The sequence below is a fragment of the Armigeres subalbatus genome, chromosome 2 (assembly GCF_024139115.2).
Source record: "Armigeres subalbatus isolate Guangzhou_Male chromosome 2, GZ_Asu_2, whole genome shotgun sequence".
NCBI lineage: Eukaryota > Metazoa > Arthropoda > Insecta > Diptera > Culicidae > Armigeres > Armigeres subalbatus.
In genome coordinates, this window is record NC_085140.1 from 314,626,806 (window position 1) to 314,651,785 (window position 24,980).

General features: G+C 39.4%; 1 protein-coding gene across 2 annotated transcripts in view; it reads right to left on the reverse strand.

Annotated features, from left to right (window-relative positions):
• The window catches only part of LOC134212629 (proton-coupled amino acid transporter-like protein pathetic), a 100,286-nt gene that overhangs the window by 41,079 nt on the left and 34,227 nt on the right, over positions 1-24,980 (reverse strand). Inside the window, exon 1 of one of the 2 annotated variants that reach the window (XM_062690644.1) lies at positions 23,215-23,659. The exons of the other annotated variant lie outside the window; for it this stretch is intronic. Coding sequence (XP_062546628.1) covers positions 23,215-23,265 — 51 coding nt within the window. The 5' untranslated portion in view covers positions 23,266-23,659. Of the gene's footprint in view, positions 1-23,214; positions 23,660-24,980 lie in introns of those variants that run through there. 2 annotated transcript variants of the gene reach the window in all.

Below are 24,980 nucleotides of genomic sequence, written 5' to 3' on the forward strand. Positions count from 1 at the left end.
AGCGGGCAAGAAAAATGAGGACCATAGGACTATACTTCTGACATTGCTTCTTTTCAGGTTCCACTGTATCTGATAGCAAGAAAAAGCGGCGGCCAAAATATCAACAAAACATAACCGGCGGCGACGGACAGCCGTTGTTACACAATTTGTCTTAGCGATGACAGTCGATCCGAAGATAGTTTTCAGCTATTTTTAAGACGGCTTTTCGGATGGAAAAATGCCTTTTCATCTAGTTCTATTTGAATCCGGATTCGGTTAAACAAGGGATTCCGCAACGAGACCGATTGTCCACGCCGTCCTATGAGCAATGTCGCGACGGCTTTGGCGTTGCTGGCGACTACGCAATCAAAATGTTTGTGTTTTTATAATTTGAGTCTAACGATGCCGAATGATGCGAGCTAAATTTAAATTTGATGAATGCGAATGAATTGTTTTTTCTTTTCTTTTCGAGGATTGCAGAATGCGGAAGGTGATAGAAATAGAATGCGTTGCCAAAATACATCGAGCCCTTGGGCGGAGTTCGAGATTTAAAACAGAGGAATAATTAGTAATCAAAGAAAATTACAAATCTAATGAAGCAAATAAAAGGAGATGACATTTCAATTTTCATTATATCGTTGTAAAATGTTTGAAGCCTGAACATTTTACATGACTGTATAATTAAGGCAAATCATTAGAAATCTGGAGAGATAAATTAACATTTCCAACAAATCAGATGCAAATAAATATCTACGCTGAAGCAGCAGATGCAACATTTTCTTACAATTTCATATAAGAACCTACCGAAATTTGTTTAAAAACTGGCCATATACAAAATTGCTGGATTCTCGTAAAGAGTCGCCCTTCCACATCTCTATATTGAAGGGACCATCGAGATAAGGAGGGATGGAGAGATGGAAGAATAATTTAAATGGGCATTAGATTGAAAATGCTGAGAATGCACCAGAATCATTAATCACGGTTGTAGCTTTTGAAACAATTGAGTTATTAACAAAATATAAAAACGATTAAGAGAAATAAACTAAGCGCGAGATATGCACATTGAGAGAGTAAATCCTGAGCAAAATATGACCAGAACATAATTATCGAGATAGAGAGATATCGAGATGTAGAGAGTCGACATAATTCGTATATACGAGATTCTTATAAGTCGTATACAGGCATTGTATGTAAAACTTGAAAAATGGTGGAGTCTTATTAAATAATTGAATCATTTGTTTGAGAAACTGCATATCAAGCTCTATCTGGTAAAAGGGCGAATGTCGTAATGAGAGAATTCTCTTCGTCGACTTTCCCTCTTTTGAATAAAAGTGACAAGCAGAGAATTTCTTTCAGTTTATTACCTCAGAATGCATGTTTGCATTGTTTTCTATCGTACTGAGGTGATAAGCCAAAAAGAAATCTTCTGCTTGTCACTTTTATGTAAAAGAGGGGAAGTCGACGAAGAGAATCCTTCTTGCGACATTCTGTTTTTGAACAAATTGGCACCGAATCTTTTGATTTCTTCGATACAGATCAATAGTTTTTGACAGAACTCAACATCCTGAGACATTCAGTTTGAAAACTGCAAGCAGTACTTCATTATTGCTCTTCAAAGTGCGTGTACATATGTAGTCTCTCAAACAAACAAAAAATTCTTCATACATTTCCGAACACAATTTTTTTTTTCGTATTTTCTAGTTCTGTGTAAAGCAGAGGTGAGAGGAGAGAAAAGCGTGTTTCACGATTTTTCCATAACAAATAATTATGAAAGGAGTTCGAGGACAAAAATATGCCTCATCTCTTTCAGGCAGCAGAAAAATAATTAAAAGTTATAAAAGTATTATATGTTTTGTTGTTCTAAAACCTACTGAATTATATTGGAAATGAAAAATTGATTTTATTGTTCTATTTTTCCTCTGCTGCTTTTACTTACGTATTAACTGAAGCACGATTTTTCTGTAGACTAGCAGGTTACTACAACATTTTTACGAAACCAACGGGAAGCTTACCTGAAAAAGTAAACAAAAGAATATTCATTAGATTATAAAATTTTCCACAATACATGCGCTTTACAAGTTGAAAAAAAAAATATTGAAAGAATAATATTTTGTTACAAAGAAATTACATGACGGTAACATAATGAACCATATTGATGCAGGAACATGTTGTAGAACATCTGCTTTTTGAAAATGAATTTTCAATTTATTTCCCCAAAAGCTGTCTTGAAGTTGAGGTCGTAGTAAGCTGCGTCATAGGAAGGACGCATTTTCATCCGCATGTTAAAATAATGCAAAAGGGCAAAAATACAAAACCATAAAAAATGCACTCTCCAAAAGTAAAAGATGGCGAACACACAGTTCTCAATTTAAGAAAGCCATCCCAGTCAATGACTCGAAGCTGCGATAATCTTTTCCAAGGCCGTTTAAGAGAGGAAAACATCGAAATAAAGCTAAAGTCGGCAGTCAGAAGCCCATGACAATGGCTAAGGTGAACTTTAAGGCTGAATACTCATAAGGATGAACTCAAAAGGCTGAAATCTCGAAAGACTGGAAGTCTCAAAAGGCTGAATGTATCAGAAGGCTGAAATGTATCGAAAGACTGAAATTGAGGGGATGAAATAAATCCCAACCATTTAAGTTGTTATACCAACTAAGTTGATTGGTTGAATAACCAATAAAGAAAAAAAAAGAATAAAGAAGAAAAATAATAAAAAGAATAAATAATAAGAAGAATAAAGAATAAAAAGAATTAAATGATTAAAGAACAAAAAATAAAAAAGAATAAATATAAAAAAAGAATAAAGAATAAAAAGAAAGGGGAATAAATAATAAAGAATGAAGAATAAAAAAAGAATAATGAATGAAGAAAAAAGAATATAAATAATAAAGTATAGTGAAATAGAGAATAAATAACAAAGAAAGAAGGAAGAGGAAGGAAAATAGAATAAGGTAGTGAAAAGTAGAAAGAAGGAAAAAGGAAAAAAAGAAGACGGAAGAAAACAAGACGAAAGACTGAAGAAAGAACATAGAAAAAGGAAGAAAGAACATATAAGAAGGAATAAGGAAAAAGTAAGAAGAAAGATGGAAAAATGAATGAAGATTAACGAAGAAGGAACAATTAAGAAGAAAGACAGGAGATAGAAGAAGAAAGATGGAAGAATGAAGATAGAAAAAAGATGAAGGAAGAAAAAATAAAAATAAAAAGCAGAAAGAAGACAAAAGAAGGAAGAAGGAGAAAAAAATGCAAGATTAATGAAAGGATATTACAGAAGAAAATAAGAAGGAAGGTGCAGGAAGGAATAAAGATGAAAGAAGAAGAAATACAGAAGAAACAAGGAAAAGATAACAAGAAATAAAAAAAGGGAGAAAGAAGAAAAGAGAAAAAAATGAAGGAGAATGAAGGAGGGAAAACGGAAAAAGGAAGAAAAATGAAGGAAGAATAAAACAGGACGAAAGAAGAAGGATGAAGAGAGGGAGAAGGTAAGAAGAAAGATGAAAGAAGAAGGAAGAACGAATAAGGAAGAAGGTAGAAAGAAAAGATGGAAAGGAACAAATTAAAAGGAAGAAGGAACTAGGAAAAGGAATAAGAAAGAAGGCAGAACGGAAGAAGAATGAAGAAGAAAGAAAAAGGAAGAAAAAGCCATGAAAGGAAGAAGCAAGAAGGAAAAAAGAAAGAATAAAGAAGGAAGATCAAGAAAAAATGCAGGTGGAAGAAAATAGAAAAAAGAAGTAAGAAGAAAAACTAAGGAACAAGTAAAAAGAAAGAGATAGAAGGAAGACAGAAGAAGCAGAAGCACACAGCCAACACAAAGTCGCATATGCTAGCGAATAAGTGTACAAGGTGGAGGCGATATAGGCGCATTCCTCCATTTGACTGCATGCAAAGTGCACGTATATGGCCTCCACTTTGTACACTTATTCGCTATTATATACGATCTTGTGTTTGCTGGGCAAATAAGATCAAGGAAGAAGGACAGAAGAAAGAAGGTTTATGAAGGAACTAAAAAGAAGGAAAAAAGAAGGTAGAACAAATAAGGAAGAAGGGATAAGGAATGATTGAAGAAGAAAAAAGGAAAAAGGAAGGAAACAGAAGAACGAAAAAGAAAAAAATATTGAAATAGGAAAAAGGGAAGCTATGGCCATCCGGAAGATGCTCCCTGACGAACCACAACTCGAGCACGATGCTACGCAATACCGTTAATGACGTCAAATTCCCGAATGAGCAGCTGTAATACCTCAAACCTAAATCCCAACCTCGTCCGTCCTAAAATTACGCAATCTAACCTTGAGTCTATGCCCCTTTCCCCTTACTAACTGTTGATAATAAGATGATATCGATTGTAAATATCGTAAAGAGTCTCGGCTCTGTTAAGTATTATACACGCCTGAGCCTGTCAAATAAAGGCTATAGATAAAAAAAAAACCCTGATTAATCCACCTAGCGGTGATGGTGCCTTTTTCGTGCACTATAAAAATAGTATTTTGGCCATTACTCTTGAACCCATAGTCCGATCTGGCCAATTTTCAATAGGAAACAATGGGAGAGTATATTGCGTCGAATGCAACTTGCAACGGTAAAGGATAAGTGCCTGAGCTTACCGGAAATGGCTGAAGTTTCCCTTTATTTCTGATACAACAAAAGGATTTGTATTTTCGAATATTTGTCCGTTGTATAAAATTAAAATGATTTTAAATGACCTCGATTTATATATTTGGTAATTTTAAAGCTTATTATACATGAAAAACATCAGAACATATGATGGTCTTATAATGAATCTAATTGCTGATATAAAATTATTTGCACTTTCTTCAATGTTTTAATAAATATCATCATACTATGAATATTAATTCATTCTTCATTCGTAAGCTTCTGTTGACTATTTATTTATTTTCTGTTGGCTTAGAACCTTTCGTCGTGCTGCAAATGCTCCAATTAGTTTGAACTAATTTACTTTCTTTCTCGTTTCAGAGAGCGAACAATGGCGCTTGAAGCTAGGCTCATTAGCCAGGGCAAGTTTAATAGCTTCGCCCCATCCTATGGAAATCATCAATGGAGTGTCATAAACGTTTATTCACAAATTTTATATCATTCGCTTATGATGATATTCCTAAACTATATTCCTTACCAACTCCTTGATATCTATGAGAGTGTCTGTAAGTCACTGGCCTCTCATTAAGTAGATGTCATATCATCATTTCCTTCCCTGCCCTAGTAACGGAGAAGATGGGCGTGGCCGGCAATTGTAGTTTTAATGATTTATCATTCTGGACCTCCAATTGGGTTTCCATTAAATCCCAAATAGTAATCCATAAGCAGTTGTGGTAAGGAAGTTAAAGAATATACATGACAGCTATCAGTATGCAATCTACGAAATACTCCGTTACAACGCAACGCAATGCTTTTTCCTTTATACAAGTGTTTTTTAAGGTATTCAAGGTTCAACACTACAATGTCGGTTTTTGAAATTGGATGAAAACGTATTTCATCATCTGAAAATTTTTCGGAGTCCCAAAAAGACATTTTTCAATCAAACAATTTTGAACAATTTTTTTTGCAAAACATCAGTTTTTGACATTTAATACATTTTAAAATTTTAAATGAACAGTAGGAAGTAATGAAGCAAAAAGTAAGAACGGAGAAGTGGTGAGCGATGAGTGAAAAAACATGTGAAAGAAACATGTAGTCAAAGGTGAGGCATGAACAGTAAGATGGGAGAAGCTAGAACTCGGAATAAGAATTGAGAAGTGACAAATAGGTAGAAGTGAAGGTTAAGGCGTAAGAGAAAAGAATTACATACGTGAATATTAGACTGGCACAAAAAGAAAAGAAAACCAGAAAACAAAAAGTTGTCGAATTCTACGGGGCACCCCCCAGGATTGTGTCTTTGGGTGAGAAAATCAATCTCTCAAAATTTCAGCTCAATCGCTTGTTGCATAAGCTGGCGCATTTGATTTGAATATGGGGATTTCAGCCAAAATATATAGAAGAATACACCCCCGTCACTCATTCGATCTGGAAATTAGTTCTGATTGCTCAATTAAGCTCAGAATTGCAAAAACGGCAGTTGGCATGCTACATAAAAAAATCACAGAACATTGTGTGATGATTAAATGAGCTTTTATATAGTTTTCGATACAAACTTCAAATCAAATGCGCCAGCTTATGCAACAAGCGGTTGAGCTGAAATTTTGAGAGATTGATTTTCTCACCCAATGACACAATCCTGGGGGCCATGCCCCGTAGAATTCGACAACATTTTTTTCTCTCCTTTTCTCCTCCTTGGAAATTTTCCATGGACCGTTAGGAAATTGTCATTAGAGAAATCAGGTTAAATAAATATGAAAATATGCTGCATCGACAACTTTGGAATTGTTGTAAACAATCGTAATGTTCCCTGTTCATGCACATGTGAAACATTTCAAAAATGGTCTTTGAATGCATTATTTTTATCAATCATCGTATCGCACTGTGTTGCTCTATTTTCTTCTATTTTTCCGTGTTCCGTAGAATTCGACAACATTTTTTTCTCCCCATACTAAGCTGGGCCAGTCTAGTGAATATTGAGAAGTGATAAAAGGAATGCGAAAGGTCAGAAAAAGGTCATTCCCATTCCAAGATGTTGAGGACCCAAGGAGTGACATTACCCTCTTAGCTAAGTCACCCCAATGATTCAACAAACATCATCTAATAATGTGACGAAGCGGTTGATACGAAATATGGCTTGATTTTGAAATGATTAAAATATAAACTCGCCCTAGAAAATTGGAAATTTTTCATGAACCATTAGGAAATTGTCGTTAGAGAATACAATACTTAAAAAAATCTAATAAAAGGAAAATTTTCCATAAAGAAATCAAAATGTTCCATTAAAAAATACAAAATTAACATAAATAAATCAATAATAGCAATAAACAATTTCAAAATCTTCCACCAAATAAAAACTTTTTTCACAGAAAATAAAAACAATTACCACAAAAAAATCAATAAACAATATAATCTTCTTCAGCGGATTCATTCCCATGATTCTTTCACGAACTGGCTGTGTATATGTAGACTAGACTGGACTAATGTGTATAATAATCTTTTTCAGTGGAACACCACTTATCATTATCATCACATTTTGTTTAATTCATCTAGTGTGTTATGCTGCATCGACAACTTTGGAATTGTTGTAAACAATCGTAATGTTTCCTGTTCATGCACATGTGAAACATTTCAAAAATGGTCTTTGAATGCATTATTTTTATCAATCATCGTATCGCACTGTGTTGCTCTATTTTCACATTATAATTTAGAGCACACAAATTGGATGTAAACAGAATAACGATCTCAATGGTACGCTATCAGCACGCTTGTCCATCGCATTCAAGTAGCTGCACAGATACCAATCCCCCCTCCCTTCCAATTTAATGTCAATGGCACTACCACCGCACCGCGGCCGGTGTTGCTGCCGAACGTCATAAAAGTGAAGTGTGGGCACGTTTTCAGGAGCACTACGGCGCAATTTTGGCGCCAGCAAATTACAAGCTGTCGTCGCGGGAAAACTCAACATTATGACAGGAGCTGTCCGTCCTGCTAACGAGCAGCAACCCACAATATTGGTAGTCACACAACAGCAGATTCCTGCCAACATGATGCATAGGAGTATATTCTGCAGTTAGCCAGGGGAGGGTGGGCCAAAATCTTTTTCAACATTTTAACTTATTCGGTTAGAATCAGAATGTATCTTGATCTAATTACATATTACATCCATGAAATAAAAGGTGTATCGCAATTCATCCATCCACTCAAAATATGGAATACGTATTACAACAGTGAAATTGGGAATCGTTTTGCTTTATGGGTGCCGTTTTGGTCATTCTTTTCTACCTACATCGCCCCAGTTAGAGTGCTGCAACAACCACGGTCTCTGCAATGATGAATATGATTGACGGTGGCGGTGACCTTTAATACTGCGAAGTAGAGCTTTTCCAAGCATTGTGTTACCTTCTGATTTGTTATACACGCATGGAATGATGATTACGACGAAAACACAACAGTCTTGCATTGCATTAAAAACAACAACATAATTTTACTTAATTATCATTTATTATCACTTATAATAAATTGAACAAAAATGTTCATAGGCAAATGTTTCAAGATATCACATTGAGCTTCTAAACACAAAATAATAAATTAAACATTTTTAAATCCTTATTTTGTATTAGTTTCTATTTACTTGTTTATGATATTAGCACCTATAATTTTAAACGCTTTGACTTAACGCTATCAATTGTCGCATTCAATTGCTTTTTTCTCTCCATTTTGAAGTTTTCAACCTTTAGCTGTTTTATCTTAGATTAAAATTGTATTTATTCAATGAAGTGGACAGTTCATACTGTACTGTGAGGCGTTTATTTTCCCGCAAACAAAAACCATCGAACTAAATATTTTTCGAAGATGAAGAAAAGACGAATAATTCCTTTCATATGCAAATACCCTACCGCTATTTACAACGCAAAAAATCGCAAATCAGAACAATGCCATCAAAGGATTGAAGCTCAACCAGGTGGACGAGCCTCCTCATAGTCGCAAACAACTAGTCCTACCTAGGCAGGCAGGTTTAGTGGATTGAACCAAGTCGAGCAGCAAGCAGCTGCCCGGGAGAAGAAAACCAATGAATGAAAATCACCCCCTAGGTACCCCCCTCCCCCGTCACAACTGACTTCTCGCCCGTGCACATTGTGTACCATTATGTACGAGTATGCGCGTGTTGCAGACAGGAACGCGCGGGAAAACAAGAGAGTCACGAGACATTCACTCGGCGAGGGGTAGGTCGTCGTCGGTTTTGACGGCAAGCTCGGAACTTGGAAATTGCAAGCGCGCGGTGTGGTTTTGCGTCGTAGAAAAAAGTGAGTTGTTTGTAGTCCCTCCGCCAGGATACCCTTTGGAGGCGATCGATGATGTTTGGTATAAGACATTCAAGGTCATTTCCACTCCGGTTTGTCTTAGGTTGTTAGGAGGGGTTGTTAAATGCTTTGCATTATGAGCGGTTGGTGATTAGTGGAATAAAGGTGCTTGTGACGGAATATTAACTAGGGGGAAATGTTGGTTAACCTAGTATGTAGGAAGCTTATGGTGTTTCATGATCCGAAAGGTCGTTCAATTGCATCACCCAGTTATGAACGTTGGAAAAGTAAATCCACTACCTTGAAGCGGGGGCCCCACGGTGGGGCCAGCAAAATGGCGCATTAGAACAGTAGCTCTGATTTGCCGAACTGCTAATTGAACAATGTCTAGTTGAATCTTACAATACATAATATCCCATTTTTTATAACTAAATGGAGAATTCGAAGGTGATCACGGTAGTTTTTCATTGATGGTATATTGAGTATACGTAAGGGCTTTATGTTCGCTCCAAAATCAAACTTTTTATAGAATGGTATGAGAAAAGAAAATTTATCTAAACTTTTTCCGGTAAGATTTGGAAAGATCTGAACCTATTTTTTCTTACTTTTCGGTGGTGGATCTTAAGGTCTGGGTTTCCAGAAGTCTTTGGATAGCATAGCACATAAAAATTTGATCTTCAAAATGAATTCGACGTTCCAAAATTACTCTTTGTCGAAATTTTTAGCGCAATCGAATATTATTTCAGGTTTTGTCCGGCATTTGTATGAAGGCCCGCCAATGTGCACTCCTGCCACCAACAGTTTCACGATTTCTTTTGGGAATTGCGAATAATTTTCCAATGAAACTTGTAAAAATTTGCTGAGGAAATTTCAAAGAATGTGCTGAGGAAAATGCGAAGAATTTCCCAAAAGAACTGCAAAGAATTTGCAGAGGAATTACGGAGAATTTCACAATAGAATTTGCCAAAGAAATTAAAAAAAAATCCGTCGGAAGTTAGAAAAAAATCCCGAGGAATTTCTAAAATTTTTACCGAGACACTTTAGAAGAATTTTCCAGAGGAATTCCACATAATTTCCCGAGGGAATTGCGAATAATTTGCCGAAAGAAATAACGAAGACTTTGCTGATGAAATTTCTAAGAATTAGCAGAGAAAACTCTGAAAAAAATCGCAGAGGGAGTTGCGAAGAATGTGAATTTCCAAAAAAAAATTGTGAAGAATTTGTAGTGGACATTTTTTAGGAGTTTGCCGATGAAATCACGAAGCTTTTACAACGGATTTTCTCAACAAGAAAGAATTCCAAAGAAGTTGCCTCAAAACTTTGGGATAATTTTTATATTATAATTCTCGCTCAACTGTTCAAAAGGTCCAAAGTAACATTTTTTTCATGAATTAATTTGAGTACTGCAATCAAAAGCTTTCATATTGGTCTTTTGATTGGGCTATTCAAATTAATTCATGAAAAAAATGTTACTTAGGACCTTTTGAAAAGTTAAGCGAGAATTGTGGGGTTTGAGTAAAATGCCTTCAGCGTGTGTTAATAGATTCACACATCAGCGTGTCAATCGGCGAGCAGCAAGCCATGACTTGGCCTCTTCTAGTCAGACCTCCGCGGCGTGCACACGCATCCACGGAGAGTCGCTGTCATAACTTCGTTCCGGCCATTTAGGGTCACACATTTTGTCGATCCTGCCTATTTTTTCGAAGACGTCGCTGATTTCATGAGGTGAGTTAAATTCAAATGGTTAAACTGTGACGAGTGATATATTTTAGTTTGCAAAATCACAAGGCGCGTCTCGAAGACCGTCGGAAAATGGTTTGTGGTTTTTTTTTTTCTTCCTTATTAAAGAGGCTTTCATGGTTTGTGGTTTGCTAAACCACAAGACGTGTCTCGAAGACCGTCGGAAAATGGTTTGTGGTTTGCTAAATCGCAAGACGCGTCTCGAAGGCTGTCGGAAAATTGTTTGTGGTTTGCTAAATCACAAGACGCGCCTCGAAGACCGACGGAAAATGGTTTGTGGTTTGCTAAATCACAAGACGCGTCTCGAAGACCGTAGGAAAATGGTTTGTGGTTCGCTAAATCACAAGACGCGTTGGATGTGAATTGGATTTGGATTGAATTTGGATATGATTTGGATTTGGATTGGATTTAGATTGGATTTGGATTGGACTTGGATTGGATTTGGATTGGATTTGGGTTAGATTTGGATTGGATTTGAATTGGATTTGCATTGGATTTAGATTGGATTTGGATTGGATTTGGATTGGAATTGGATTGGATTTGGATTGGATTTGGATTGGATTTGGATTGGATTTGGATTGGTTTGGATTGGTTTGGATTGGTTTGGATTGGTTTGGATTGGTTTGGATTGGTTTGATTGGTTTGGATTGGATTTGGATTGGTTTGGATTGGTTTGGATTGGTTTGGATTGGTTTGGATGGGTTTGGATTGGTTTGGATTGGTTTGGATTGGTATGGATTGGTTTGGATTGGATTTGGATTTGATTTGGATTTGAATTGGATTTGGATTGAATTTGAATTGGATTTGGGTTGGATTGGATTTGGATTGGATTTCGGTTGGATTTGGATTGGATTTGGAATTGATTTGGATTTGGATTGGATTTGGATTAGATTTGGATTGGATGTGAATTGGATTTGGATTGGATTTGGAATGAATTTGGATATGATTTGGATTTGGATTGGATTTGGATTGGATTTGGATTGGATTTGGATTGGATTTCGATTGGATTTCGATTGGATTTGGATTGGATTTGGATTGGATTTGGATTGCATTTGGATTGAATTTGGATTGAATTTGGATTGGATTTGGATTGGATTTGGATTGGATTTGGATTGGATTTGGATTGGATTTGGATTGGATTTGGATTGGATTTGGATTGGTTTGGAATTGGTTTGGATTGGTTTGGATTGGTTTGGATTTGATTTGGATTGGTTTGAATTGGTTTGGATTAGATTTGGATTGGACTTGGATTGGTTTGGATTAGATTTTGGATTGGTTTGGATTGGTTTGGATTGGTTTGGATTGGTTTGGATTGGTTTGGATTGGTTTGGTTTGGATTGGTTTGGATTGGGTTTTGGATTGGTTTAGATTGGTTTGGATTGGTTTGGATTGGTTTGGATTGGTTTGGATTGGTTTGGATTGGTTTGGATTGAATTTGGATTGAATTTGGATTGGTTTGGATTGGTTTGGATTGGTTTGGATTGGTTTGGATTGGTTTGGATTGGTTTGGTTGGATTTGGATTGGTTTAGATTGGTTTGGATTGGATTGGTTTGGATTGGTTTGGATTGGTTTGGATTGGTTTGGATTGGTTTGGATTTGATTTGGATTTGATTTGGATTGGTTTGAATTAGATTTGGATTGGTTTGGATTGGATTTGGATTGGTTTGGATTGGATTTGGATTGGTTTGGATTGGTTTGGATTGGTTTGGATTGGTTTGGATTGGTTTGGATTGGATTTGGATTGGATTTGGATTGGTTTGGATTGGTTTGGATTGGTTTGGGATTGGTTTGGATTGGATTTGGATTGGTTTGGATTGGTTTGGATTGGTTTGGATTGGTTTGGATTGGTTTGGATTGGTTTGGATTGGTTTTGATTGAATTTGGATTGGTTTGGATTGGATTTGGATTGGATTGGATTTGGTTTGGTTGGATTTGGATTGGTTTGGATTGGTTTGGATTGGTTTGGATTGGTTTGGATTGGTTTGGATTGGTTTGGATTGGTTTGGATTGGATTTGGATTGGTTTGGATTGGTTTGGATTGGTTTGGATTGGTTTGGATTGGTTTGGATTGGTTTGGATTGGATTTGGATTGGTTTGGATTGGTTTGGATTGGATTTGATTGGTTTAGATTGGTTTGGATTGGATTGGTTTGGATTGGTTTGGTTTGATTTGGATTGGTTTGGATTAGATTTGGATTGGTTTGGATTGGTTTGGATTGGTTTGGATTGGTTTGGATTGGTTTGGTTGGATTTGGATTGGTTTGGATTGGTTTGGATTGGTTTGGATTGGTTTGGATTGGTTTGGATTGGTTTGGATTGGTTTGGATTGGTTTGGATTTGATTTGGATTGGATTTGGATTGGATTTGGATTGGATTTGGATTGGATTTGGATTGGATTTGGATTGGATTTGGATTGGATTTGGATTGGATTTGGATTGGATTTGGTTTGGGTTTGGATTGGATTTGGATTGGATTTGGATTGGATTTGGATTGGATTTGGATTGGATTTGGATTGGATTTGGATTGGATTTGGATTTGATTTGAATTGGATTGGATTTGGATTGGATTTGGATTGGATTTGGATTGGATTTGGATTTGGATTGGATTTGAATTACATTTGAATTGAATTTGCATTGGACTTGATTTGGATTAGCTGGATTTATTAGGTTGTTCTTAAATCTTATTAGTAATGTAGTTCAACATCGCTTAGTTTTGGATTGCATTCGGGTGTGATTTGGAATGTTTTTTAGAAGAAATTGATTTTGTATTTGACAAACAAAAGAAGGCCATTGGCTTCGTAAACTTTTTGTTCTCTAATCATCCAACGAAAGTATGAATCACGTTTTATCTTTCGCAACCTACAGTTTGGGAACCCACACTCTGAATCATTGTTTTGGTATTAAAACCATGATGTTGAAGAGAAGTTTATTTTGGTGTGCAATTTTTAATGCAGTTATCCGGTTGCTCAAATGCAACCGATGTTCACCTTCGTCTCATTTAAATAGCCCAGGACTCCTTTTGTTCTCAGATTTGAGTTTCTATCAGATACAAAAACACAACTGTCTGTACCAGCACGAAACGTGTTATAGTTGAAAATAAACAAGAGGAAATGACGTTAAAAGTGCTACTAAAATGCAAAAATACAAATTCAAAATTATATTTTTGCTTTTTTAGTAGCACTTTAACGTCATTTCCTACTTTGTCTTGCCTTTATGATGTCATTCGATCTAACAATAATTATCTGAAGCGTGTGCTAAGAACATATCCATTATCCCATGCATATGGATCTTAGTATTCTATTAGTATTTCCTCAGTTATTAATTGAAAGCTTTTCTATGTCCGACATTGCAAGGCAAGCACAATGGATACACTATGCCCAGGGTGTCGAGAAACATCCTAGACCGGACCGAAAATCATACTCGCCATCTCCGGATTGGCAATCCTACGGCTTTGCTTGCAAGGCTACTGGAGACCTCACACCGTTTTGAGAACAACTGACAATGATATTGAGCTTTACCACATCATACATTGGGTACTTAAATAAATTGATTATTATAACAATTGGAACCTTCGTGGGAAAATATTCATAGAATTTATATGCACATTGAATAAATAATAATCAAGCATATGGGCGATGGCTTTGTCTTTTACTTATTCATAGACAACTTGGCTCCGCATCGTCATCATCGAGCAAAATGTTTCACATTTTTTTGCTTTGGCAAATTAATTAACGTCCCGTAAAATAAATCTCTACAGCCTCATTACTACAAGACAAACAGATGTGCGTCACTATAATTTGCGAGATCACAGCACGAGAATAAAATTACAAATGATCATTTTTATCCCTGCCGATTTGGTCTACGATTTCCTTGCTACACAGTTTCCTTGTGTTTACTCCTACATCTCCTTCTTCAACGAATGTTACTTTCCAACATTTGACCTACTTTTTAAATTTTCAACTTTTCTATTAGAATTTATACAGTAATTCATTGAAGCTTATCTATGCCTGCCGTTGAATGAATATGAATCTTGTGTGGCAAACTTTGCCTAAGAGATCGTAAATACTCGCCATTTCCGAATTGCCAATCTTACGCTCTCACTCGCAAGGTTTACCGGTTCCTACAAATTAAGGGCTCATAAATGATTCCTTGGCGCAGGAACCTTTCAGTAAGACCACTGATGGGATACTAATTATGAGTTAATGAAGTCCGAGCTAGGTGATGCGGCTTAGCCAAATTTAAGCAGCAAATATTATATAATATTACATCATTGTGACGAGTTAGTCCTAGTACGTAATTATTCCAACCATTCATTTGAAATTAGTTTTCCCACCACACTACCATTTACAACTTACTTCCCTCAAAATAAATTGTTCGCGTGTGTAATTATACCCACAATCTAGAATCATCCGTCCAATCCAATTACTGTCGCGACCACACTGCAGTCACCGCAGCACTGACTGTGTAGAACTCACCCAATTGCAGCTGCACTCGAGAGCAATTGCAGTTCTAAGCAGAATACTAGCGACGAACCTGTTTGCATTAATGGGAGATATGCAATTTTCCGCTCTACGTTTTTCAGCTGAAACAACACAAACCACATATCATTTTTCGCTCGTCGTAATGCGAGTCGGGCGCTGCCTGGTCAGTGAGAAAAACACCGATGCTACATTTTCGACGCTCGCTGGCATCCGCTTACGTCTGCCAAAGCCACTATCGGTTCTACTTGCTGACATATGTAAGTAGTTACATGCAGCGAAAAGTTATCGTGTGGAATTGAACGAAAAAATTTACAACTGCGCCATATTTGGCACGTTCTCTTGGAAACAGTCTATGGTCTCCTAACGGAAATACCTTCCGTCAGCTTTCTATAGTTCAACACTTTTAAATTAACTAAGAATGGCAGTTTATAAGAACTTTTGTCAAACGCAAAAGATTCTACGGCAGCTCGAAAGTTGAAAATTTTCCATTACACATTCAACGAAAGTAGAAGATATACTTTTGTGGTTGTGTTGTGATTGAGATCACCAACTCGATGCGGGGGAAAAGGCACCCGACAATAAATGATAGGATCACGTGAATCACATTGCATTGACGCACATTCGTTTTTCCTTTTGATACGGGGACATTATTGCTGGGTGTGTCGCTCGAAGTGAAATGTGCTGAGCGAGATTTATGGTTCGCGTGTTTGCATTTTTTTCCCGATCTTGATTTTCGCGAAAACGATTTTGTGCGACTCTTGAGTTTTCTGCGATATGTTTTAGATACCGAATGAAATCATGTCGCTCTTAAGAAATTGAAGTGATTTGTGGAGACTGAAGGAAATCTTGACTTTTCATCAGATTTTTCTTCATAAGACTGCTCTCGAAGGACTTCGGAACTTTTATGAGCTGCTTGTGGATAATATCTTGGATGGACGGATGGAATCCCGTCCAACACGTGTTAATATTTTTTTGTATATCAACAGAGCCATGAAATATCACTCGCTTGTTTTCTTACATAGGCTAGGTGTACCAGTTGTGGCTATAGCACCAGTTGTCGCACTAGTGCTTTATATGCCAAATGACCAATCAAATCACCGCAAACCAAGTTCATATCGATAAAGCATATTCATATGACACGATAACACCTTTGATTTCCTCTAAAACAAGCAAAGCATAATTGTAAAAATTGATTTTGCTTAATTTTTAACGTCCTTTGCACCAGTTGTCGCACTAGTGGTCCTAATTTGAATATATTATATAATAAATTAAGAAAACAATGGGAATTGCCAAATAAGGAACCAAAATTAAGAATAGTGTCACATCTGGTGCATGCGTTCTTAATATAGATTAAAAAAATTTTGAGGATAATAACAAATTTTATTGTGGTTTTCACAGCTGTTCTAAGGAACAGGAAGTTAAGCCTTTCGATTGATATATAAAGTCCACCCACATGCCTTTTACCTATTTAAAAAAAATAGTTGTTCTTATGTATGGCGACAATTGGTACACCGACCCTATTCCAGATAGCAATTTGAGACATGCCAAAAGTGTAAACAATTTTATTTTTCAAAATTTTATTGCAGGACTGTTACAGCACGGCAACATTTTTTACTCTGCACAAAATTTTTCACATATTTCTGCAGGTTTGCAAACAGCAGAGCTTTCATAGAAATCTCGCGATTTTTTTTTCACTTCTCAAGTGCCAACATTACCGAGAATCTGTAGAATTATTTACTAAACAGTTTCACGATTAAAAAATTCTTTAAAATATTACAGAGATCTGCAACTAGCTTGTCACATCCTACTCGGTTTAATCGCCGACGGCGGATCTATCCCACTCCGACAGAGAACTCCCCGACAAAGGAGTTTCTCCCGAAACCGACGCCAACCAGCCGGGTGCCAAGGTCGCATCGGTCCAGCGGTGAAGCAGGACGCCCGGTTCACTGATGCCTCAACTAGTGGTATTTTGTCGCGATCTACTCGGTATAGTACCCGGCGGAGGATCTAATTTACGCCGACGGAGAGTTCCCCGACGAAGGCTTTGATCATTACGCCATTTCCTTTCCATCCTATCCAATTGTTTCCTATAGAAAATTGGACAACTGATTAAATTAGGAAATAGTGAAAATAGCTTTTTGGCGCTTCTACTAATCCCATTTTCTAGCAACAAGTTGCGTTCGATGTAGATTCTTGCAATGAGTTTAACCAAATGTGAATATTGGGCTATCCATTTAATAGTGCTAATAACACTTTTATTGTATAAAATTAACAATTTATAAAGCATGTGAAAGAAACTAACACTGCTAATCAGGTTTTGTTTTTCGATCATTAACATTTTGTGCATGTTCTTGCCCAGACCCAAACCAGCCCACTTCAGATCTCTGTTCATTGCGCGCTAAGTCCTATTTCAGATCCAGTCCAGTCCCTATCCAGTCCCAGTCTACTAGCAGTCAGGTCCCACTACAGTCCTAGTGCAGTCCCAGTCCAGTCCCAGTCCAGTCTCAGTCCAGTCCCAGTCCAGTCCCAGTCCAGTCTCAGTACAGTCCCAGTCCAGTCCCAGTCCAGTTCCAGCCCAGTCTCAGTCCAGTCCCAGTCCAGTTCCAGTCCAGTCTCAGTCCAGTCCCAGTCCAGCCCCATTCCAGTACCAGTCCTGTCCCAGTCCAGTCCCAGTTCAGTCCCAGTCAAGTCCCAGTCCAGTCCCCGCCCCAGTCTCTTCCCAGTCCTGCCCCAGTTCAGACCCAGTTCAGTCCCAGTTCAATCCCAGTTCGGTCCCAGATCAGTCCCAGTCCAGTCCCAGTCCAGTCCCATTCCAGTACCAGTCCTGTCACAGTCCAGTCCCAGTGGAGTCACAGCCCAGTTCCAGTCCAGTCTCAGATCAATCTCACTTCAGACCCAGTTCAATCTCGTCCCAGTCCAGTCCCAGTCCAGTCCCAGTCCAGTCCCAGTCCAGTCCCAGTCCAGTCCCAGTCCAGTCCCAGTCCAGTCCCAGTCCAGTCCCAGTCCAGTCCCAGTCCAGTCCCAGTCCAGTCCCAGTCCAGTCCCAGTCCAGTCCCAGTCCAGTCCCAGTCCAGCCCTAGTCCAGTCCCAGTCCAGTCTCAATCCAGTCTAGTTCCAGTCCAGTCCCAGATCAGTCTCACTTTAGACCCAGTTCAATCTCATTTCAGTCTCAGTCCAACCCCAGTCCAGTCCCAATCTAGTCCCAGTCCAGTTCCTGTCCAGTCCCAGTCCAGTCCCAGTCCAGTTCCAGTACAGACCCAGTCCAGTCCCAGTCCAGTCCCAGTCCAGTGGACTGGGACTGAAATGAGATTGAACTGGGACTGGACTGGGACTGGACTGAACTGAACAGACTGAACTGAACTGGACTGGACTGAGACAAGTCTACTGGGACTGGACTGGTACTGGACTGGGACTGGACTGGGACTGGACTGAGTCCCAGTCCAGTCCAGTCCCAGTCCAGTCCCAGTTCAGTCCCAGTCCAGTCCAGTCCCAGTCCAGTCCCAGTCCAGTCCCAACATTTTGTGCATGTTCATGCCCAGACCCAGTCCAGTCTCAGATAAGTCCCACTTCAGATCAAGTCCAGTCACAGTCCAGTGGCAGTCCGGTCCCAGTACAGTCCTAGTCTAGTCCCAGTCCAGTTCCAGTCCAGTCCCAGTCCAGTCCCAGACCAGTCCCACTGGAGTCATAGGCCAGTTCCAGTCCAGTCCCAGTCCAGTCTCAGTCCAGTTCCAGTCCAGTCACAGTCCAGTCTCAGTCCAGTCCCAGTCCAGACACAGTCCAGTCCCAGTGGACTCACAGCCCAGTTCCAGTCCAGTCTCAGATCAATCTCATTTCAGTCTCAGTCTAGTCCCAGTCCAGTCCCCGTTCAGTCCCAGTCAAGTCCCAGTCCAATCTCAGTCCAGTCGCAGTTCAGTTCCAGTCCAGTCCTACTCCAATCAAAGTCTAGTCAAGTCCAGTCAAGTCCCAGTCCAGTCCAGCCTCAGATCAATCTCACTTCAAACCCAGTCCAATCTCATTTTGATCCCAGTTCAGTTCCAGTCCAGTCTCAGGTCAGTCCCCGTCGAGTCCCAGTCCAGCCCAAGTCCAGTCAAGTCCAGTCCCAGTTCCGGTCCAGTCCCAGTCCAGTTGCAGTTCAGCTCCAGTCCAGCCCCAATCTAGTCCTGTCCCAGTTCGGTCCTAGAACAGTCTCAGTGGAGTTACAGCGCAGTCTCAGTTCAGTCTCGGTGCAGTCACAGTCCAGTCCAAGTCCAATTCCACTTCATACCCAGTCCAATCTCATTTCAGTCTCAGTATAGTCCCAGTCCAGTCCCAGTCCAGCCCAGACTTTGGAAATAAGTACACGTTGTCTGGCATCGTAAAACGCTTTGAAGAACTTCTGGCTGCTGATCGGACGCAAATATCCGGAAAAAAGACCATCAGGTCAAAGAGAATGATCACAAACGTGTGGTTGGTGCTTTCAAATGGTAACCAAATGCCTCAGTTCGAGATGTGGCAAAAATATTGCATGTGAGCAAGACTTCCTTGTAGAGCTTGAGCTTGATTGACTGCTCATTTGCTACTTAATTATGGCCAAATCATCTGTTCTTGCACAGAGAACCGATAGATGTATGCTTAGGACTAGCACTCATCTTTAATGCACAAGTACTGGTAATCTCATTTGTTAGATTACTCTGGCGTCTGCCACCGCAGAATGCAAGTCAATGTAGGTAAGGGGAGGAAATGATGATGCAATCACACGCTCACTGCAAGCCGAATATACCTCTGCACTTGCCACGAGTTCATGCTAAGTTTTATTGGATTTTTCGGGTGAGGTTGACGGGTAGAGGTTCGTCTTGGTTAACGAGTTTCTAATGTGATAGGAAAGAGCAATTGATGATATTCTAATTGGACGGGCTTTTCCATTCATTTGCAATTCAAGCAGTAACTGAGAGCTAGAATAGTCAAGTTTAAGGTATTAGATAGAAATGGAAATGGTATGGAAGTCCATTTACAGTTATAGTGATTGTGATTACAGAGAAATATACAAAGCCTGGGACTGAACCCACGACCCCCTGCGTATGGGGCAGTAGCGATAGCCATATGACTACGCATGTAAACAAGATTTTTGTGTCGAATATCAAAACTCGAGCTAGACTACGAAAGATCGACCTTCAGAAGTCCCCAAATCGTGACGAGAAACAGAATACGGTCGCAAAAAGCCGTGCCCAGAAGTTGTACCAGAAGCCAACGAAACCACACTGCTGAGTAATGGATGACAAGACATATGTGAAGGCAGACTTCTATCAGATTCCAGGAAAGCTGTATGTGACTGCTAAGGATAAGTCAAGACAAAATTTTCAAAACGACTTATCTGCTTTTGTAAACACAGATTCAAACGACGATTTGACGAATCTGATAGCTCACCCACGCAAACCAACACCATCAATAGGTAAGGGAAGGATTCCGCTACCTGTTGATGGTGTTGGTTTGCGTGGGAGAGCTATCAGATTCGTCAAATCGTCGTTTGAATCTTTGTTTACAAAAGCAGATAAGTCGTTTTGAAAATTTTGTCTTGAAGTGTAATGTTCCCGAGAACCTCTGGACACAGAAGATGTCAAAGTTTGCCAAGAAGTTCTTAATTTGGTAAGCGATCTGTAGCCATTATGATGCAGCGCCTTCTAAAACGACCTTAAGAGGTAAAGAACGTAGAAGAAATTAAGAAACCCAAGCAGCACACGTGTCATACAAGAGTTTCTATAACTTATGTAAAACTAAATCAAGTCATATATGAGTTGCTTCAACCAAATCAGTTTAAAATGTGCTACTTGGGAAACATGGGTTTATGTGCAAAAAATTCTCGATTCTGAGGTCGTGCGGAACTTTATTTAAGGCCAAGGTTCACGCACTGGGACATAAAAGCAAAATTTTACTCCCTGAAAATTTGGTAATAATCGGATAAAAACTCGAATTATGAGAATAAATTTTGTGTAAGCGGATTTCAATCGATACACCCTTTATATGGGCTGTCGTGAGATGCAAGAGCATAGTACGAGGCCTTCCTGTGCTGCACAGCGCAGTCTTGTCCATGGCATAATGGTCGTCCCATTGGCGAGATTTTGGTAGGTGCGATTGATTGTCATTCAAATCATGGACTGCTATGTTAGCCGATAACCATGAAGTACCTGAACTCGGATTGGCTTATGACGTTGCGTTTCCCTAGCAGCACAATTCAGATCAATTTGGTTGCAGCAACTCAAATGTGACTAAATTCGATTGTATAGGGGTTACAGCAACTTTTGTGCAACATCGTAGCCGAACGGCACTCATTTGCAGAGTAGAGAGCGGTGCAGAATGGATACGTTTGCGTGCGTTTGGACAGTTTTCCCTTGGCAAAACTGTCAAAACACACGCAAACGTATCCATTCTGCTCAGCTCTTAGGGCCGATGCCCACGTAGCGTTTTTTCAAGCTGCGTGCACGCCGCGTCCACGCAAGGTACCCAGCATCAAATGTAGTCGTGCACACGTTTACGTGTGCATTACACCATTTGATGCTGGGTACCTTGCGTGAACGCAGCATGCACGCAGTGTAAAAAACCGCTATGTGGACATCGACCCTTAAGGTCTACGACCATGCCGAACGACATCAGCGACATCACTAAAACCAAATCGTTAGTTGTAAACAAAGTGGGTCAACCAGTGGATATTTGGCAGTCATATGGTATCAGGCAACGGAAAGGAGGAGCACGTGTTTCAGCTAAAAATGGCAAACAGACAGAATTAACGCACCAGAATCCCATCGTGAAATCTGCTATACGTTAGTGGAGAATACTTTACGACTACTGGTGTTCATCAACAGATGTTTATGGTACTAATTCGTATCTGGTGGCCTCACGATTGGATCTCAAACACCATTTTGCATTGTCGGTGCTATCAAAGGCCGATAACAACTACGACCTGGAACGGAACTAAGGCGTAGGGACTGAAATGAAAGGTACAAAGAAGCATTCAATTGCAACCCAGCAGGACGTCACAGCAGATGCGGCGTACTTTCGTTGTTATAAATTCAGCGTAGGTGGAAATGTTACAAAAACATTTATTTTGCATTCAACCTCTCCACGCCGAACGAACTTCCCACAGCTTTTAACTATTCTTATAAGAATCCAATCAGATGATCATAATTAGAAGAGAATTCTTTTGGCGATACCTCGAATTTTCATTTGCGAGTTTTCTATAAATTTGTTTTTGGATTTTGAAGCCAATATGTGTCTATAGCTTTTACGTACGTACACATTGTGAATCTATATAATTTTTAAGCAATTATTTCCGAACATTGCTTTTCCAATTTAAAATAATGCCTTATAATTCTTCATTTTGATCCATTCATCAGAAACGAGAAGAAATAAACATGGTTTTGATTTCAATTCCAAACAAAACTCCCTTCCTTCTATCCAACATCTTTTTTCATCACCCAGCAAAAAAAATCAGCCCACACCGGAAGAGCTTCCTCTCTTTTGTCGTGGCGGCATCGATTTGGCAATCGTGTTCACTTCCCAGATGCACGCTGCTCCACACCACCCATCCCAGCATCACCAAACAATGCACCCTCAAACCACCGAAAAACACAATCTGTTTATCACGGTGTCTTCTTTCCGCCGCTGGCTGGCGCTGCTCGGTGCGTTTTTTTTCTATCACTTCACATTCACAAGCAGCGTGATGCCGAGCGTTGTTGGCCAGTCACGGATCTTTACAACCGACAAACACGCCAACCTGCGCGCTCATAACAAGAGTGCGAGCAGCAAAATCCTAAATTTATCCCCAAGTTCACGTTCCAACTGTCGATTGTCGGTCAAGTCACGACGACGACGACGCGCTTGCACAGAGCTCACGCAAAGCCGGGTCCCGACGACGAGAGGATCAATGTCGGCGCGCAAATGATCATCAGTTGGGCGGCTGTGCGTTCACACGTTTGGTCCCATTCACGAACGCTGCACAAGGGAGGGTTCTTTCTTCGAGCTCGCTTGGCCGCGCTCCGAACGGTGAACAAAGGGCTTAACCTTGACTTAGAACCCCGGAGGACGGCTGACTCAACTCGTCGGAACGTAGACTAAATAAACTAAATGGCCAAATTAAGTCGTTTTACTTACCGTGTATTCCAGGTTGGGACGATTTGTCGATTTCTTCTTAAAGTTATCCATTCTTGTTGGGACAATCCTATCCGGGGAGGTGAATGATGCACACAACACTTGGTTAAGAATTCTGACACTCACCGATCACCAACACTTTACAACCGTTCGTTGATAGTCTTTAATTTCGATTCAAAAATTCAAAATCAACACAAAAATCACTCGCACGCACTAGGAAGGAAATATAGCTTTCCGGGAGCTCAAGTCCTATTTTGTTTCGTTCGAAAGTCCTTCAACGCTTTATCGGTTTCCGGCAAACTTAATCTTTGCGATTTGCGATACGATTAATCGTCCGGATGGTTTTACACTTCGGTTCGGGCGGGCGTTGCGGCAGACAGTGAAAAGTACGTCCGTATGGCACGAGCTTTCCCAAACGAATAAGGGTGGCGAGCGAGCGGATTCGAATGCCTCCGCCACAGGGAAGTCCAACCAACCTGCGATACAAAATAGATTGGACGATATGGCGAGCGGCAAGAGAATGGCGCCGTTGTTGCGTGACGGCCGATGGGGTGGAGAGAGATTTCGTCGCGCAGCAGCGGGTGTGATACATGCGGAATTTTTGCGACACGACGACGCAGCAATTTCTTCGGGTTGTGGGAGGATGTCACGTTGGTTGTCGTACAGGACGAGCATTTGAAGCGTATGGTGGGTCAGTTTACTGGTGGCTTATATGTGAAAAATTCCGATTGCGTTTGTACACACGGGCGCTTTTCGTTTGGTTTTTATTTTCGTCCGTATACGTCGTTATTTAAAAGAAAACTCAGATCTCGTGACTCTTTCCGTAGATAACAATTTCAAATGTATTACACAATAGGCTTAGTCTGAACAGTTATGAAATATCAACATCTTCGACAACTTAACAGTTTTTATATTTTCTTACATGTTTTTAAATAGAATAGGACGAAAACGTTCTTTTAGATTCAAACGAATATGGCTTAGTTCGACAATTACGCCTATGTGTTCTACTGTATTTATGCATCGACGAACATCATTTGACGAGAAAAAAAACTTCAAAAAAAATTAACAAGCTTGTTTAGCCTGTCTCTAAGACTGGATCGATAGAAACGAAAAAAAACTCGATAGAAAGACATCAGTGAGGCTGTACTACCTTCGGCTTACGGACATTTTTACTTCATGCGACTGTCATCGAACAAGCTGATGTCGTCTCAAAATGTCAGAAAATTCAAAGAATATTAATATCATTCGTATACGAAAAAGTGGTGATGCTTTCCGGCCATTATTAGGGAACGACGCGACGTCCCACGCATTCATTTCCCTCGTTTTGTTAATATGAACAGTACGTTGATGCGTGTGGAGGCGCATGGTGCATTATTGATTAGTATCACTGGTGACACTAAAGCGTTTCGCTTTGCAACTTGATAGGGGAAAGGAAAGTCCTGCTTGTAACGACTTCCATGAGTCTTTTGCTATACAATTAAGTGGTGGAATTCAATGGGATTGTATAAACTCGTCTTATGACAGGTGACCTTTAATCTCCATAATCCATATCAAAGAAATCATAATTGTAAAAAATGATTTTGCAAGTATTGTCGCACTAGTGGTCCCATGATGGCCAATCCCAAATGAAAACAATGGGATTTTCCATAATAAGAACCAAAATTAAAAATAGTGCCGTTCCTATTATAGATTACGCAATTTTGGGTACTATCACGAATTTTAATGCGGTTTTCACATTTGTTCTAAGGAGCAGGAAGGGAAATCTTTCA